This window comes from Microcebus murinus, chromosome 16, assembly GCF_040939455.1.
Source record: "Microcebus murinus isolate Inina chromosome 16, M.murinus_Inina_mat1.0, whole genome shotgun sequence".
NCBI classification, from domain to species: Eukaryota; Metazoa; Chordata; class Mammalia; order Primates; family Cheirogaleidae; genus Microcebus; species Microcebus murinus.
In genome coordinates, this window is record NC_134119.1 from 68823340 (window position 1) to 68840906 (window position 17567).

At 52.9% G+C, this 17567-nt stretch overlaps 2 protein-coding genes and 1 long non-coding RNA gene across 6 annotated transcripts in view; 1 reads left to right on the forward strand and 2 right to left on the reverse strand.

The window, feature by feature from the left end:
- Window positions 1-1072: 1072 nt before the first annotated feature.
- LOC105865574 (uncharacterized) lies at window positions 1073-3119 on the reverse strand. The gene is made up of 4 exons (XR_001151540.3): window positions 2988-3119; window positions 1705-1817; window positions 1331-1418; window positions 1073-1125 (listed from the first exon to the last, which is right to left on the reverse strand). It is a non-coding gene; the product is annotated as an uncharacterized LOC105865574 (long non-coding RNA).
- Window positions 2983-12701, forward strand: C16H19orf81 (chromosome 16 C19orf81 homolog). Its single transcript, XM_012754181.3, has 5 exons — window positions 2983-3063; window positions 10203-10275; window positions 10378-10498; window positions 11742-11881; window positions 12351-12701. Exons 1-5 carry the CDS (start codon window positions 2997-2999, stop codon window positions 12541-12543), a joined length of 594 nt encoding a protein of 197 aa, XP_012609635.2. The 5' UTR covers window positions 2983-2996; the 3' UTR covers window positions 12544-12701.
- SHANK1 (SH3 and multiple ankyrin repeat domains 1) overlaps window positions 12543-17567 on the reverse strand; it is a 50771-nt gene continuing 45746 nt past the window's right edge. For 3 of the 4 annotated variants that reach the window (XM_075993265.1, XM_012754145.3, XM_075993263.1), the window contains one exon: window positions 13199-16064. In XM_075993265.1, the coding sequence (XP_075849380.1) occupies window positions 15347-16064 (718 nt within the window). In that variant the 3' untranslated portion in view covers window positions 13199-15346. Of the gene's footprint in view, window positions 16065-17567 lie in introns of all 4 variants that reach the window. The other variant, XM_075993264.1, reaches the window with a different exon arrangement.

Below are 17567 nucleotides of genomic sequence, written 5' to 3' on the forward strand. Positions count from 1 at the left end.
ACTCACATCTCCTGAACTTCCCAGAGGTCTGGTCCTGTGTAGGGTGATGCTGGAGAGCTAGAGATGAGTCAGGGGAAAATTCCCGAGCAAGACAGATGGGGCACAGTGTTCAGAAGCCCAGAAAGGGAGCAGATAAAGAACATGCAGAGGGAGGGGATGGAAAACACAACAGGTAGGAGGAGGAGTCAGAGAAGGCTTCCCGGAGGAAGGGGCATTTGAACTTCTTATTAAAGGATGAGGGCATTTGGGTATGCAGGAGAGGGGAGGTTGGAAGAGCATTCCAGGCAGAAGCACAGTGTGTAGAAAGAATAGAGACAGAAATGGGGTGGGATGTGTGGGAAGGATTAATTAAATAAAATAATTAATAAATGGTGGCTATGGAATATTTGAAGGGGTGAGGTGGGAGAGGAAGGTGGGACTAGATCATGCAGATCTTGAATGCCCAGCTGAGGGCTGAAAGGTTGTCCAAAGGCACTAGGAAGCCATGTGAGGGCTGTGAGCAGGGGAGGGGCAAGTCAGCCCTGGGTACAGATATATCCTTTTGCAGCCCAGTCTGCAGAGAAAGGAATGAGGACAAGAGACTGGAGGATAGAAGGACAAGAAGGAGGTTGGGGCAAGGGTCCCGGAAGGTGAAGACAAGGTTTGAGTGGCTGCCAGGACTGTGGAATGGAGAGGAGAGGGAGCAGCAGAGAGAGGTGAGAGGCAGAAGGGACTGAGTTTGGGACTGATGGGCTGTGAGGGTTAGGGGTGCCTGTGCTCATGGCAATCAGAGGTATGCCCCATCCTACAGAGATGGAAGTGGCAACCAGAAATGGAGGACAGCTTGATGGGAGAGAAAGAGATGTGAAGATGCAGAGAGTCAGGGCTATAGAAGAACTAACTGAGTGAGACTATTTAAGTCTGGACTGTTTTAATTGCCAGTGACAGATACTCAAATTGAATTTACCTGAGAATGAGGGGAAATGTATTGGGTGGATAAGGGCTACAAGCACAGCTGCATGTTGCCGCCCTCCCCTGATCAGGGTCCTTGCCCACTGCTCGAGAGGGAGGCAATACATTGAGACAGCTGGAGTTACAGCGGAGAAAAAATTTAATATCACAGGGCGCCGTCTCCTTCATGTTGACCTGTGAATAACAAACAAACAAAAATAATAAAAAAATTAGCATATGGGAGAAATTTCTCAAATCCATCTCCCTGAGAATTTTGGGGCCAAGGTTTTTAAAGATAGTTTAGCACACAAAGGACTAGGGGATTGGGTCTGCTGATTGGCTGGGGATGAATTCATAGGATTGGGAAGCAGAAATTGTCTTCCTGCGCTGAGTCAGTTACCAGGTAGAGGTGGCAAGATCAGTTGAGTCAGTTCCTCAGTAGAGGCCATTGCTCTGGGTGGATCAGCCGATCTGCTGGAAAGCAGGGTCTGGAAGACATTTCAAAGACCAGCCTTAGGTTTCACAAGGGTGATATTATCTATGAGAGCAGTGAAGGAAGCTAAGAATCTTTGTGACCATTAGCTATGTGACTCCTGAGTAGTAAGCAATTGTAGGAAAGCAAGCTAGGGAACAATGGATGGTTTTATATGTATATTTCCTGAACTATGCCTATACCTTTGCAGAGTTCAGGCCCCTACCACAGCCTTTTATTAATTTTATAAAGGGTGGTTTCAGATCGAGGTGTCCCAGTCATCACCAGGAATCTGTCCGTACCTTTGGGCTCTGCTTCCTTCATTGTTGTCTTTGCTCTCGGGGAAGTTCTCTCTCTGCCTGGTGACAAGGTGGCCCCTGGCAGCTTCAACCTTGGCTCTGGCCAGCCTGGCAACCTCAGTGGAAAGAGAAAGATAATCTTTTCTAACAGGTCCAGGAAAAGTCCAAGGGTTGATGCTGTAGTCTAGATGGATTCTTAAGCTTTGCCTGAACAGATCACTAAGGTAATCAAGGCACTGCTATCTAGAGAGCAGGGAACTGACACTTAGCAAGCAGAAATGATAGCTAGTCAAGGCAGAGGCCACCTGGCTGTGGAGAGCAAGGGAGAGAAATAGAGATACAAGTAACAGAGACAGAGATTGGGAGGACAGATGAAATAACTAAGGAAAGGTCCAGATTTCTCTCCCACAGTTCCTGCTGAGAGCTCTCAGACAAGGAGAAAAGGATGCCTAATGGGCACCTTTGTGGCCAGACCCCTCTGCTCTAGTACTTGAGGCCAAGGAGACCCCAGACCCAGAAGTCTAGGCTTCCAGCCCCTCCCCCACCCTTCAGGGGCACCATGGCAACCAGACCCCCTGCCCACCTTCCCCTCCCCCCTAGAGAATCCAGTTTCTGTTTGAATCTTGCCTGTGTCCTACCAGTTACTGGGTGAGGCAGGGATGAGCAGAGGGCAAGTGGGCACAGAAAGGGGATGACCGAGGGGAGGGGGACCAGGACAGTGGCAGAGGCAGCTATGAGAGGAGAGAGGTGGAGCAAGGAGACTGGGTAGAGATGGGGAAAGAGGTGGGGAGACAGAGAGGGGGTGATAGGGTTAGAGAGATGCCAAAAACTACGAAGAGAGGGAGGGACAGGGGCCTGGGGAGAAGCTGGGGAAACTGATGGGAGCGATCTCAGAGATGGAGAGAGGGAGGAGAGAAGTGGGGAGCAAGTGGGCAGAGAAATCAGGCACAAGAGGGGAGGAGAGATGGGGAGAGAGGGAGAGAGGGAGGGTGTCGGAGCGATGGGGGGATACTGAGGGAGAGAGGTATGGGAAAGGGACCTCCAGGAGACTGAGAGAGATAGGGGATGAAACAGGGAAATGGGAGGGAAGGCATCGGGGCACACACATACAGGGAATCCCTGAGGTTAGGGGAACCCGGATCTCCCTGTGGTCTCAGCCTTCCAGTTCTGTATTTTCTTCCCGTGGCTTCAAAGAGGAGAAGGAGGGAGACCTGAGGAGTAGGAGCTGGGGCAGGCGGTCCCATCACAACCGTTCTTCCCACCCTCCTGAGACATCCCTCGCCCACCTTCCCAGGATGCAGCCAGAGGTGGAGCCCCTGTGCTCCCCCGCCGTGGGCAACCCCAGCACGCACAGGGAGGCAGGTACTGAGCCATCTGGGGAGGGAGAGGGCGGAGTCCCTTCATCCAGGCATTGTGTGGTGGCCCTGGCTCGCAGTGTGGCCTTAAGCCAGTCACTGGCATTCTAAAGTGAGAGCCTCCCCAGACTCATAGTCACCAGATTCTGGGGCACTGGCCCTTTGGACCTTAAACTACATTTCCCATGAGGCTCTGCAGTTCCTTGGCCAATACTTTGGACCCAGAACTACACTTCCCATGAACCTCTGGGGCCTTACCAACCCCACTGAGGCCATTATTCCCCTACACTAGACACCCTCACTCTCCTTGTCCCCACACGAAGCTCAGCATCTTCCCGCAAAGTTGCTTTCCTCCTTACTGGTTTTCATTTTCAAATGGCCCCACTGCCAACCCGGTCACTGGGCCAAGCCTCAGGTGCCATCCCTCCCCTCCCTTCTCTTCCCTCTCACAGCCCACTGGCCCCCATCTTCCTGCCCTCTCTCTCTGCCCTGTCCCTTCCTCTCTGTTCCCACAGCCCTGTCTCAGGTCTTGTGCTCTTCCATGTAGACCCTCTCCCCACCTCCTCCCTGGTCTCCACTTCCCCCACATGGCTCTGGGGGGGCCAGCATCGCTGCTGGCTGTCCCTTGCTCATAGCCCTGCCTGGCTTCCCATCATCCCCAAGAGAGAGTCCTAGCGCCTCAGCCTGGCGTTTGAGGCCCTGTGTGGTCTGGCCTCTGCTGACAAGCAGTTTTCTGTGCCATTGCTGCCTCCTTGCACTCTGGCTTTAGCACAGTTCATTCATTCGTTCGCTCGCTCAACATTTAGGGAGTAGTATCTTGGTAAGGATGCGTGTGACTGCGGGCAACAGAAAACTGAATTTAGCGTAGTGTAAAAGAGCAGGAATTTCATTATCTCATCCCAAAAGAAACCTAGACCTGTGTGTGGGGAGGTTGGGTTTGGTTGAGTCAGCAGCCCAATGATGTAATTGAGGACCCAGTGTTTTACAGTCTCTTAGCTTTTGGGTGTGGGATATGTCACCTTTGTACACCAACTTGCCTACCTCATGGTCACAGGATGGCTGCTGCAGTTCCAGTCATCATCATTGTTAGACCCCCCACGTGACCTCTCCTCACATCTCATTGGCCAACACTCAGTTACCTGCTCATCTTCACCTCAACGCCCTGGCAAGAAGAATGGGATTATCATGATTATTTTAGTCTGGGGTCCTCAACTCTGGTTACGCTTCTGGTGGAAGGGTTTTTAAAAACAAAACAAAGAAACCAACCTACACCTAACGCCACCTCAGACTCAATTTAACAAGGATCTCTGGGATTGGGGCTCTAGCATTTGTACTTTAGTTTTTTAAGAGACAGGGTCTTGGCTTTGTCACCTTGGTTGGTATGCAGTGTAACAATGATAGCTAACTGCAGCCTTAAACTGCTGGGCTCAAGTGATCCTCCCGCCTTGGCCTCCTGAGTAGCTGGAACTGCAGGCACACACACTGCACCTGACTAATTAAAAAAAAATTATTTTATTTTATTTATTTTATTTTATTTTTTAGAGATGGGCATCTTGCTATGTTTCCAGGCTGGTCTCAAACTCCTGGGCTCAAACAATCCTCCCACCTCGGCCTCCCAAAGTGCTGGGATTACAGATGTGAGCCACCGTGCCCAGCTTCTATTTTTTTAATGTTTGGCAGGCGGATCTGCTGAACAGCAAGTGTTGGGAGACATTGGTTTAAACTGGACAGAAATCCCTGAGGAAACTGGGGATGGGTGAAGAACGGACCCTCTTCAAATAGAGGAAGAAGGTTGGGACTGGCTGTGGGGGTCTCCTCTCTGGATGTATGCTATAAGTGCCTAATCTGTGCCAGGTGCTATGCTGGGCATAGCAGATGCCCTGGTGGCAAAACAGACGTTATTTCTCTGCCCTGGGGGGTCTCTCTTTTAATGCCTTTGGAAGCATCTTTCCTTTGTAGACCCCACCCCACCCCAATCTCCAACCTGGACTGATAAATGTAACTCATGTACAGCCCCAGAAAAGCTGAGTTGAACTGAGTCGCCCAGTTGGCTGGTTTTGTAGATTCACATTTGTTCATTTCAATTTTGATATTTTCTTTGTAGCTTTTTGGAACCAATAACGTTATTGGTTTATCAGTTTGCAGACTTCATCATAGACCATTAGAAAGCCCTGTGGGTCCCAAGCATTTTGTCTGTAGTGCCTAATGGAAGAAACAGCCCAGCCTGTTCTCATGCGGGGAGGGCAGACATGGAACACACCACCTCACAAATAATTAATAACCTATAATTGCAATAAGTGCTCCTTAGTCTTGGGGCTGAAGAGAATTCTGGGAAGTTCCTGCTGATGACCCTGTTCTCTTTAGGTTAAAGACGTTGGTCCATGCTGGCCCCTCCTCATGAAACATCCTTCTCCATGTCACCTCTTTATTTGGCAAACTCCTTCTTATCCCTTAGGTCTCACTGGGCACCTCCTCCAGGGAGCCTTCCCTGATTGCCCTTAGACTGGACTTCCCCTCCACCTCATGACACCTCCACTGAAGCCCTTTTCAACAACTCCCTTCCCCACCAGGCTGGGCATTCTTGGAGGACAGAGGTGGGTCTCATCCATCTTTTGGTCCCCACCATACCCAGAGGGCTCTGAGACGCCTGTTAAAAGTTTGCAATTGTTGCATTCACCAGTTATTCAATAAGTACTTATTTTAAAATTTGTACTTTTATTAGTTACACATATACATTTAAACAAATACATTAAAATTACTGTTGTCCTCTAGAAATATTTATTTCTAATGTCATATTTCATGAGAAACCATTGTAGTCACATTTTTTTTTCACATGCATCTTTAATTTCACTAAAGTCACTTTTTGAGTCATTTGACACTTTTCCAGGGAATACAACTTTTATTTCTATGTTATTTGTGATAGAAATTTAAAGGATTTTTTATAATAGAAAATTTCAAACATTCACAAAAATAAAGAAAATGGTACATTGGGCCGAGCGCTGTAGCTCACACCTGTAATCTTAGCACTTTGAGATGCTGAGGTGGGAGGATTACTTGAGGCCAAGAGTTTGAGACCAGCTGAACAGGAGCAAGACCCCGTCTCCACAAAAAATAGAAAAATAAGCCAGGTGTGGTGGCACGAGCCTGTAGACCCAGCTACTATGGAGGCTGAGGCAGGAGGATCGCTTGAGCCCAGGAGTTGGAGGTTGCAATGAGCTATGAAGATGCCACTACACTCTAGCCTGGGTCACAGAGTGAGACCCTGTCTCGAAAATAAAAAGGAAAAGAAAGAAAACAGTATAATGAAAAATGAACCCACATATCTCAATACCTACCTTCAATACCTATCAATATTTTGCTAATCTCATTTCATCTAGGCATCCCGCAACACACAATTTTGGGGGAGCCATTCTATAGGATGAATTTGTTTTAAAGAAAATTGCACTTTTATTTCACTCACGAACACGTCAGCATGTGTCTCTAATTGCTAAGGATTTTTAAAAATACATACCAAGCATGCCATAATTACACCTAAGAAATTATTCTTGAATATCATCTCCTACCTAGTATATATTTAAATTTCCTGAATGATCTCAAAAATGTATTTATTTTTTTACAGTTGGTTGGTTTGAATTAGGACCCAACCAAGGTGCACGCATTGCATTTGATATTGAAGTTGTATCCCTTTGGGCTTTATTCAATAAATACTTACTATGGGGCAACGGTATGCCGGCACTTTGCTAGACGCTGGGGGCAAGAAGACGAGGCCCTGTTCCCATGTCGCTCACAACATGTAAGGGAGGGCACAGTGTAATTAAGGAATCATTGACATAAAGGTAAAGTTGCAACCACGATGAGCACAAATACATCATGCTCTGGGCAACTCTTTCGCGGACACTCAGACAGACTCGATTAGTCAAGTGAGGGGAAGAGAGTTCCACAGAGTCACGGCACGTGCCAAGGTCCTGTGGCCGGAGGGATCACAGGGTCTGACCATGTGTGGCCGTATGGGCCACGGGGAGGACTTTGGATTTTACTTATCTCAAGGACAATGAGAAGTCCTGGGAGGGTTTTTGAGGAAGGAGGTCTACAATCAGATCTACATTTCAAAAAATGCCATCCCAATCGGGTGGCTGGAGAGCTGGAGGAGTAGGGGCTGTCGTCTAGACAGGAGGGGGTTGGCAGGAAACAGCCTGGGGAGACTGAGAACCCTCCGATCCAGTCCCTCACACTTTTATTCCGATTCTATCACTTTGGGGCTGTGTGACCACAGGCAAGTGTCTCAACCTTTCTGTGCTTCCATCTCATCATCTGTTAAACACTACCTCAGACGGTTGTCTCAAGGATGCAATGGAAAGTATTTAAAAAAAAAATACTTGGCACTTAAAAGGGACTGTGAGCACTTAGTTGTTGCTATTATTGTGAAGTGGGCAGATTCGAGAAGGAGATGACTATGTTTGAGGGCTGGAGGGAGGCCAGGATGGCTGGAAGAAAATGCTATGGGGTCAACAGGGTGAGCACACAGGGTAGGTGCTTCTCAGAGGGGAGCCTGGTAAAATGCAGATTCTAAGCCCACAGGTCCGGGTGGGCCCTGAAGTGCCGAGTTTCCAGCAAGGCACTGCTCCCAGACCACGCGCGGAGAAGCAGTCCCACCACGGCGAGGACTTTACTCTGGGGGACAGGGGAAGCCTCTGGTGGCTTGTAAGCATGGGGTGCTGGCGGGGGAGCTCACCCCTGCTTCCCTGGGGAGACAGGGAGAAGGCGGGGGAACAAGGGAACAGGAAGATGTACGAACGGGCTAAGCCGTGTCAAAGTCAAAGCCACCAGGAGCATCCTGTGGCCGAGGGGTGCTGGGGACATCTATCCTGGTTCATAGGGGCTGAATGTTGAACTTGGTGAGCTCGCTGTTAAAACCGTTGGGAGCATGAAATTGGCCACAGTGGGAGCGTGGACACCATGGTAATTGGCAAATGCTGTTTGATTGTGAAAACGAGAGACAGCAAGAGATGGAGCGAGAGCAAGGGAGCCTGTTGTTAACATGTCCCAGCACACCACTCCCTGTCGTTGAGTTTGTTGATTTGCAATGAGGGCGATTGCACGTACTTAAGATGTCTCAGCAAGGGGTGTTGGCAAGGACTTGCTGCAGGAGCTGGGCTGTGTTAGGTGACTTCATCTCATCCAGAGGCAGGAGGAGTAGATCGAGCTGGTGCCGCGGTGGAGAAGCAGCCGTCAGCTCTGAGCCAGGAGGGGCTTGGGGGTTTTGGTCATTTTGGGGGTTTGGCCAATATTTGTTGTTTTGTTGTGTTGATACATGATTCGGGAGTGGTCTTGTTTCTGTCTTGGTCCATCACAGCCACAGAGTGGCCTGGCTTGATGTTGGGGTTCCGGGAAACTGTTTATAGTTAGCATGAAAGCTGCCAGGAGCTGAGTCCCCCTCTTTCAGCTGCCGTAACAAAGAGCCCCCAAAACACAACAGCACAAAGAAGACAGAAGATTATTTGTCTCTTGAGTAGTGGGAGGCAAGTGGTCTGGGTTGGTGGGACACGCTGGCTCCATCAGATGATTTAGGGACCTAAATTGTGGCTCCCATATTGTTGCTCACTATATCCTGGCACAGTCGAAGCTGGGTTATTGCTACCTCCACACTCCAGTCCAAGGTTAAGGGCAACAACTCCAAGATGAGCACTTTTCTTTGAAGCAAATGGCTCCGAAGTCACACCTCTCACTCCTGCTAACACTGTATTGGTGAGAGCGTGGGCACGTGGTGACACCTAGCTGCAAGGGAGGCTGGGAACTGTTGTCTCTAGCCGTGTGTTGGCCATGTGTTGGAAGACAGGAGACATGTAAGGTTTCAGGAGTTTTGCTGGGTTTTGCCTTGAAGGAATCTGTGAGCGTGTTAGTTCACAGACCGGAAGCCGCCTAGCAACAGGGGGGCATCTCACCGATGAGAGGCGTATGCAAGGTGACACCTGTCTCCAGACCTGGAGGCCAGCACCTGATGCTTGTGTAAGACAGAGCTCAGCATGGGGTCACAGGTTAAGGACTGATCAAAGAATGCCAGCCCCGCAGACACCTGCAGTTAAAGCCGATTAGCCTCAAGGACAGTTCCTGCTTCACTCCTGACCACATGTCTCAGTTAGTGAGAAACTAAAGAAATATATAGCCTCTATATTTCTGTTTAGCTTTTCTGCTAATTGACAGTTTTTGCTTTAACTTATATACTCAGCTACTTCTATTCTTAACTTAGGGCTTAGACGTTTATCTTAGAAAAATTTTATAACTGTTTGCTCACATAGATAGAATTAATTAAGGGATCTCTAGAAACTTTTGGGGAGCCTTGATACCTAAAATTATCAAATTATCTGTACACATAAGTCTGTAACCACTACAACTAATTGCTGCACAAATAAATACTGATGCGGGACTTCACTCTGGGCCTCACAGCTCACAGGAATGCTGGAGGACCCCTGAATCCCCTGTCACTTTAAACTATATTTTGTCTCTGTCCCTATTATTTCTCTGTCTCTATTATTTCCAAATCTCTTGCGACAATCCTGCCTGAGACCTATTTTGCCGAGTGTAGCTAACTCCTGGCAGTCACGTGCTGGGTAAAACCTTCGGATCCTAGGGGAAGGGAAAACGGAGTACGTGGGACAACTAACAGTTAGGAAAGACCAGTTAGGTGGGATTGTCAAGAAAGGGCCAGATCTGAGAACTGTTATGGATCAGGTTCCAAATCAGGAGGCTGGTTCTGAAAGTGTTGGAACAACTTGCGACTTGATTTAAATGTTGTTACTCGAGGGCAGTGACACTGCTGCAGTGCGGACACCAGGCCGGGGTGACTGGAGGAGGAGGAGAAAGGAGCAAGTCCCTTCTGATTCCTCCTGCCTAGCAGGCTCCCTCTGGCACCTGCTTTGGGCAGAGCCTAATGGGAACCCAGCTGGCAAGGCAGAGAAGTGGTTAGAGACCCAGCCTGGGCACCACAGAGCAGAAGGCTGGAGTTTGGAGCTGAGGGACAATAGCTCAATGACTGGCATGTGGGCTATTCTGGGGTGGCACCGACAGCATTTGGTGATGCCCGTTTAAGCAAGGTCATGGCCGAGGAGGAGGACGTGGGGCAGCTAACCCTGAGTTCTCTGTTCCCAGGAGCCCTCCTTGCAGACCTAGACGCCTCAAAGGAGACACAGATTCCGAGCCTGGGCAGGCCTACCAAATCCTCGTGAGTGGCCCCTGGCACCATGACCTCTGACCTCCGCTCCCCCAAATGTGATGGCAGCAGCCCTTGACCCCAGAGGTCCCCGCCTCCTCACTGTCTCCCCAGGAAGCAGTACCTGCGGCAGGTCATTGCAGAGTATGAGGCACTGGACCGGGATCTCCCGTGCATCCGGAAGTTCCCCACGCCACCTGCCGCCCAGCCCCTCTGCCTCTGCATGGAGACCTTGGTGAGTGTCCCCCCCCCAGTGGCCCCAGGCTCTTGGCTTCTGCACAGTTTGGGCGGGGCGGTGGAAAAGGCACAGGCTCGGCGCTGGGGTTTAAATCCAGGCTCTGCGGTTTGCCAGCTGTGTGGTTGGCGCCAGGGCAGGTTGCTGGAGATCGATCGGGAGTTTGCCAGAGGGTCAGTTGTTAAATGTATCACTGCTCTTCTCGGAGGGGACACTGAGGGGCAGGGAGCAGGGAGACTGAGGACAAAAGGAGTCCTACTAATCCATCTACCATGAAGTTCTGTAAAGTTTACAAATATAACAAAAACACTCATAAGAAAAAGCCCATGTTTTTGACAGATTCAGCAAATTGGTCATTCAGTGTATGAATCCCCTAACAATCCTTGCCTCCAGTCTGAAGGGATATAATATTAGGGTCCCAAGCACGTGATAATTAAATGAGAAGAGCTGACGTGCCAGGCACAGGCAGGAGCCCTCTCAGCTAATCTGAGTGACTTCCCCCCAACCAAGGGATCGATGTCCTCATTTTAGGGATCAATCTCCACCCAATGCTCCTCTTCTTTGTAGCTTTGAGCAAGGGACTCTCCAGTCTCCCCCCTCCCCCCACCAAAGGTGAGCCTTTCTGGAGGTGACTGATGTCACGATGTCATTCTAGTTCCTTAGTAATTTTATATGCTGTGACAACTGCGTATCACCTTCAATATGGTAATCTCGTGCTCAAAGTGTGGTTAGTGATCACTACGTATTTCTGAATGTTAAACAGATTGACAAGACGTCAAATCCTCTGTGATCCTTATCTTTTGACAAGTGAACATTCTTTAAAATGCTAATGTCAACCTAAAAGGAAAAGTGTACAACTTAAATCCTGGCAGAAAGCTTCAAGAACTTCCAGCACCATTTATTGCAGGTGGCTGGGAAGGTTTTCGGTAGATTGGTAAAATTGGCCAGATCAGTGAATCATTCGGCCAACTGTTCATTGACTTTTGGCAAAATGGCTTGGTGAAAACGGAGTTTTTTGGGGAATGACCTGGAATGACACTAGATGCTTTCCCACCGGAGAGATACTTGTCATCCCCCTTTGACAAGAGCGACAGAACCCTGGGATCAAGTGCGATCCCTGCCCCTCCAATGCCACCTTGGGACTCTGGTGGGTTCGGCAGGTGGGGCCTAGGGCGGTGGCTTCGGAACCGGACTGATCCAGGGAGGGCCTCGTGGGCTGAGGTGGTTTCTGCGACACCCCCAGCCCGAGGAGGACTTTACACACCTGGAGGTGCTGGAGGCGCTGGAGGCCGAGTTACCCGGGGCCATGGAGTGCGGGCTCGTGAGCAGCATCCGCTTCGAGAACATGAACGTCATCTGCGGGACGGCGGGCCGCCGGGACCGGTGAGCGCGGCGAGCGCGGGCCGGGGCGAAGGGCCGGGGCCGGGTGAGGTCGCAGAGAAGGCGGGATCTAGAGTGAGCGGGGCCCGGCTTAGCGACCCAGGCAGTCACGGGGGTAGGCCAGACCGCGGTGCGGGCTGGAGCCTGGAAGGGCGCTCTGAGCGGGCGGAGAGGCCTGAGCACGCAGTGGGGGCAGGGGCGCCGAGGTAGGAGCGAGGCCTGGGGTTGCGGGGGGAGCCCTGGAGCGGCGGTTTGAGATGGAGCCCCGACCCGGGCTGAGACGGAGGACGGAGCTTAGAATGGCCCGCGCGAGGGCCCGGGTTCGGGTCGATCTCGGCGCGAGCGTGGGGCTGGAGAGGAGGTTAGGGGCGCAGTGACTGGCTGCTGGACCGCGGTAAAGCACGGGGACCGGTCAAAGGCTGGCGGGGCCCATCAGGGCGTCCCTTTCCTTCTCCGCCCCTCCCCCTCGCAGGTGGCTCATCATGGTCACGGACTTCCAGACGCGCTCGCGCCTGCTGCGCTCGGGGCTCAGTCCCCGCGGGCTCGCGCACCAGCTCGTGCGCCACGACGAGCTGCTGCTGGGCGATTACCGCCTGCACCTGCGCCGCTCCCTGGTCCGGCGGCGCATGCTCGAGGCCCTGGGGGCGGAGCCCGCCGAGGACTGACGCGTGGGGGCCGGCCTCCGCTGCGCTTGCGCACCGCCCCGCGGGCGCGGGCGCCCCCCCCAGAGCGAAGGGGGCGTCGCCTCCCCAGGAAGGAGGCGGGGCCGGCTCGAGGGGGTGGATACTGTGAGTTTAATTATAAAGAATGACCTGGTACAAAAGCCATTTCTCTCTGCAAAATCTTGGTGGGGAGTCAGGGGGAGGGAGGTGATGGGGGTAGGAATGAACCCCCACGTTGTAATCCCGCCTCCCTAATCTTCCTGCAGTCCCTGCACGTGGACGCCTGGGTCCCAATTTCTTTAAGGAGGAACCGAGGCCCGCGGAAGGGAAGACCTGGGCACGGGGCTTTCAGCGCGTGCCGAGCCCTGTCTCAAGGAGAACCAGACGTCCTCATCCGCTCCCCTCCTCTTCCCCCTCCCACCCCCCTTGGAAGACAATTCTCGGGCTTTTATTTCAGGTTTTTTTCTGGATGTTTTTTTTTGTGAGTTCTAGGGGTTTTGGGTTTTTTGTTTTTTTGTATTTTCTTCTTTTGTTATTGTTCCTCTTTTTGCTTTGTCTCTCCTCTCCACCCCGCGCTGCCCCCCCCATCCAGTCCCTCCCACCCCCACCCCGACCTCTCCTCCCCCCCACCCCCTACACCCTCCCCAACCCCGCGGTACCCATCCAGAATGAACAAGCCCTTGATAGACGGGCACCGCGCAGGCCCCCTGCGGACTGGGGGCATCCGACAAGGGGGAGGGGGCGGGTAGGGGTCCAGCGCGACCTCTGCCCCTGTCCTCACCGCCCCTCCCCCCTCCCACGACCCTCCCACGAGGTTCCCCGCAGATCCCTGACATGGTGAGGGGAGGGGGCTTGCTGCCCCCTCCCCTCATGGACGGAGCGCCCCCCCCTGGGGGTAGGGGGCAGCAGAGGGGGAATGGGCTTGGGGGAAGGAGGGGGAGCTCCCTTCTTTGGCAGCTGAACATGGGGGGGACCTGAGGGCAATGCCCTTCCCCCTTTACCCACAGCAGGGGAGGGGGCTTTCTCGGAGGAGGGGTGGTTTAAAATTCCCAAGCCCCAGGAATAAGGGGAGAGGGGAAGCGTGCGGGAAGGAACAGCCATGCTGGAGGGAGACAGGGTTTCTTAGAGAGAAGGAAAGGTTGGGAGAGGGGGATCTTCGTGCAAAGGGGATGGACAGATGGCCCAGGGAGGACAAGGAAGAGTGACAGGAGGGAGGACGCGAGGGCGGCTGAGGGCTGGAGGCAGGGAGAGGAGGGAATGTGGAAGCATGGTGAGCAGGAATCAGTGTGCATAGGGTCTTCTCCCACCAGGAAGAGAAAAGCGTAAGGAGGTAAGAGAATAAGTCAGAATGGCCGCATGAGCTGCTCCCTGACAGGAACAAAAAATAAGAGTGTCAGGAAAAAGAAATGATAGTTACAGCCCAAGGGCGTATGGAAGGAGGCAAATGTGCAAAAGCAAAAGGTGGCCGGGCTCCCGCCCAGCTAGGAAAGACAGGAAGGCATGTGCAGCAAAGCCACGCTGAGCGAGGACGTCGTTAGAGGAGAGCAAAAGGCCTCCAGGGAGCACTGGCAGTGCGGGGGAGGGTGTGTGTGCAAAAGCAAGTGTGCAAGAGGGGCCAGGAAACCAAGAACGGAGATAGGCAAACATCTGCAAGAGAGGGGTGCCAGGGAGTGGGGGGAGCTGGCAGAGAAGGGAGGAATGAGCATTTGCGAGAAAAACACAGTTCCTGGGAGGCAAGTGTGCAAAAGTGTGACAAAAAGTGACAGTGCAAGAGGGGGAGGGGGAGGCTGGGGGCAGGAGTGTTGTGAGAGGGGGAGGTGGATAGAGGGAGAATTGGGGGGCTCGAAATAAGAAGGGAAAGTGCTTCAACGTAAGAAAATGGAGGTAAGAGTGTCTGAGTGGGGTGCAGAAGATAGCGAGTGTGCGACGGCTGAACAAAAAGACGTGTACCCCAGAGAATACACACGGATGCGGAGAGGCTGTGAGTGGGGAGGGAAAGTGTGTCCCAAGTGTGTCTGCAGCAAGGGTTCAGAGTGAGCGGCGGGGGGGGGGGGTCTGGAGAGTTTATGGAACAAGGTGTGAACGGGACAGTCCCAGGGGAAAGTGTGTAAGCAAGTGACAGAGAGAGCAGGAGGCGAGGGAAGAAATGCAGTGTGTGCGAGAACGAGAACGGAGTGTATTCGAGAGCAGAGGGGGGCTCGCAAGCCAGAAGCAAAGGCAGAGTGTGCAAGACAGCGAGAGGGCAAACTTGTGCAAAATTGCAGCCCGGGAAGGGGAGGGGTGGGGAGAGAGGCGAGCAGGCGTGCAGCGGAGCGTGCAAGAGGCCGGGGGCAGCTGTGTGTGCTGGACAGAGGGGCGGGGGGAGAGCTGAGGGGCCTGGAGAGGGTGGGAAGGGTTGTTAGAGGGGCGGCAGGTGGTGGAATCTGAGGGCATCCCCTTCCCCTGTGGCCTGGGGGATGGTCCCCATCCAATCAGGCTCAGGGCTGACCCTCTATGGCTCTGTCTGTCCCCTCCCCCCAGAATTGGCCCTTCCCTCCTTCTCGATCCCCTCGGTGATTTCTTCCATTCCCCCCTCTGCTCCCCGCTTCACACACACACAGTCTTGTGTCAGCTGCCCCCTCCTGTGAGGTGCAAATGTCCAGCCTGGATCTGGTCACCTGGTGACCTCCGGCCTTGGTAGATAAGGGCAGGGCGCAGTCTGAGCAGAGTCCCTGGCCCGGGGAGAGAAGGGCGGTCCGGGGTCAGAGGTCAAGAGGCCAGCAGGCTCAAGGGTTCTGTGGACGGGCTGGTCCGTCCAGGCCAGCCATCACCTCTCCAGGAAAAATTTGAGAGCCCGGTCAATGTTCATGCGGTGGCCCACCCTGGTCACACCCAGATCCACATAGTCCTCCTTGGTCAAGGCAGGCAGGTGGGAGCCATCGATCTCATGGTCCAGGAACTGGGCTCGGTGCTCGGCCAAACCCAGCCACTCCAGCCAATCGGCCACGTCAAACTTGGTCCAGAACCCCAGAGGTTTCGCGCCAAAAGGCTTGTCCGGGGGCAGCGAAAGCAGGCGGGTTGGTGACAGGGAGCGGGAGGCCCCCGACAAGGCTCCTCCAAGCCCCCCGGAGATCCCCGGGTGTGGCGGCACAAAGACAGGGGCGAAGGGGTCAGCCGAGCCTCCTGCCCCTCCGGTGGGGGAGCCGCGGATGTCAAAGAGGCCTGGGTAGAGGGGTCCAGAAGGCAGGATGGGCAGGGAAGAGGGCCTGGGCGCGGGGCTGACCTTGTGCTCCGAGGTGGGCAGCAGCGAGGGGCTGGGGGCCCGGCGGAGCAGAGGGGGCCGCATCTCGAACTCCACGCCCTGGAGGTGGCGGGTGGACGTGGAGGAGGAGGAGGCCGAGGGTGAGGTGGCCCCTTGGGCCGCAGCGGCTGAAGGGGGGACCCCAGTTCCAGTGGGGAGCGGCGGCAGAGGTGGTTTGGGCCAGTTCTGAAACAGGCTGCTGACGGGTTTGGAGAGGAGTGAGGACTGGGAGTCGTCGGAGAGTCTGGAATGTGACAAGGGGACAGGGGTGGAGGAGAGGGGTGCAGGGGTGAGGGCAGGGGTGAGAAAGGGGCAGAGGTCAAGATACAGGGAGAGAGGAAGAGAGACATAAGGGTGGGAGTAGAGAGATGGAGAAGAGATGGAAGGAGCGAGGGGGTAAGAAGGATATCAGGACAGAAATAGGGAGAGAAAGATGACAGGACAGGGAGAGGGTGACAGTCATGAAAGATGAAAGAAAAAGAGACATTAAGTGATAATAATAATAATCGCCACCACTTACTAATGCTCACGTGTGCCAGGCATTGTTCTAAGTGCTTTCCATATCACATCTCAATTTAATTCCCATGACAGCCCTGATGCAGGTGACTATTATTAATCAGCACAGAGAGGTTAAGTAACTTGCCTAAGGACACACCGCCAGGAAGTGGTAGAGCCCAGTTATATGGCACCAAAGTCTGAGCTCTTAACCACTACCCTATACTGCCTTTCGGGTTATGGCCAGTCATAGCAAAGTGAGAGACGGGGAGACGGTGCGAGAAAAACGAAAAGAGGGTGATCATCCGGGTGAGAGAGATGGAAGGGAACAGGAGAGAGAGAGAGAGAAAGAAAGAGAGAGAAAGAGAGAGAGAGAGAGAGAGAGATGGAGAGAGGGAGATGAAAGAGAGAAGAAACAAGGGGAGAAAAATGTTCCCCTCATCCCTTTGGCTCCTTCCAGCGTGGTCCCACCTCAGGCCACTTGAACTGGCTGTGACCTCTGCCCAGCTCAACCTTCCCCAGGTAGCCTGCAACTTTGCTCTCTCCCCTCCTCCATTCTCTGCTCACATTGTCTGTTATTTAAGAAACGTTCTCTAACTATCCCATTATTGTCGCTGTCATATTTTTTTAGGATGGTTGCAATTATTTTGCAACCCCTGCCTCAGTAGACTATGAGCCCTGGGGGGGGGGCGCAGTGCTTTGCCTGTCACCCCGAGGGGCGCCCAGCACACAGCAGGTGATAAATGCGTAACTGATGTGTACTCTCCTCTACCCAGACTAAGTAAGAATGGCCAATGAATTGCACTAAGGTCTCAAAGGCCTAATAAGCCCACATTTGAATGTTAACCATAAGGATACCAGACTCTCAAACAGAATTCGAGTGAACTCTGCAGATGCATGAGCAGATTTAAAAATCTTCCGCCACCCTCAGGGTGTATGAATCAGGAGTGTAACCACTTTCCCTAACACGAGGTCTTGAATGGGTTTGAACTTTGTGGCGATCCCAGGTAACTAACTAGCTGCTCCGGGAAACTTCTGCATCATTCTGTATGTCCCCGTTTAGACGCGGCTCCTCGCCTGCCCCAGGTCATGCTATAACAATGGCCCACGTGAAATCCCCTCCAACCCCTTTTGGGCTGGCACTGTGCCATCCCCCTTCTACAGATAGGCGGGTTCCTTTGCCTAAGACCACCTAGCAGGAAAGTGCAGGGCTGGGACTGGAAGCCAAGAGGTGGGCTCCAGACCCACACCT

Excerpts from the sequence above, each read along its gene's own strand:
- C16H19orf81 (XM_012754181.3), top strand. The coding sequence starts at position 2,997 with ATGCAGCCAGAGGTGGAGCCCCTGTGCTCCCCCGCCGTGGGCAACCCC. Across the intron at positions 10,276-10,377 it reads GGCAGGCCTACCAAATCCTC|GAAGCAGTACCTGCGGCAGG; the intron begins GTGAGTGGCCCC and ends CTGTCTCCCCAG. Across the intron at positions 11,882-12,350 it reads ACGGCGGGCCGCCGGGACCG|GTGGCTCATCATGGTCACGG; the intron begins GTGAGCGCGGCG and ends TCCCCCTCGCAG.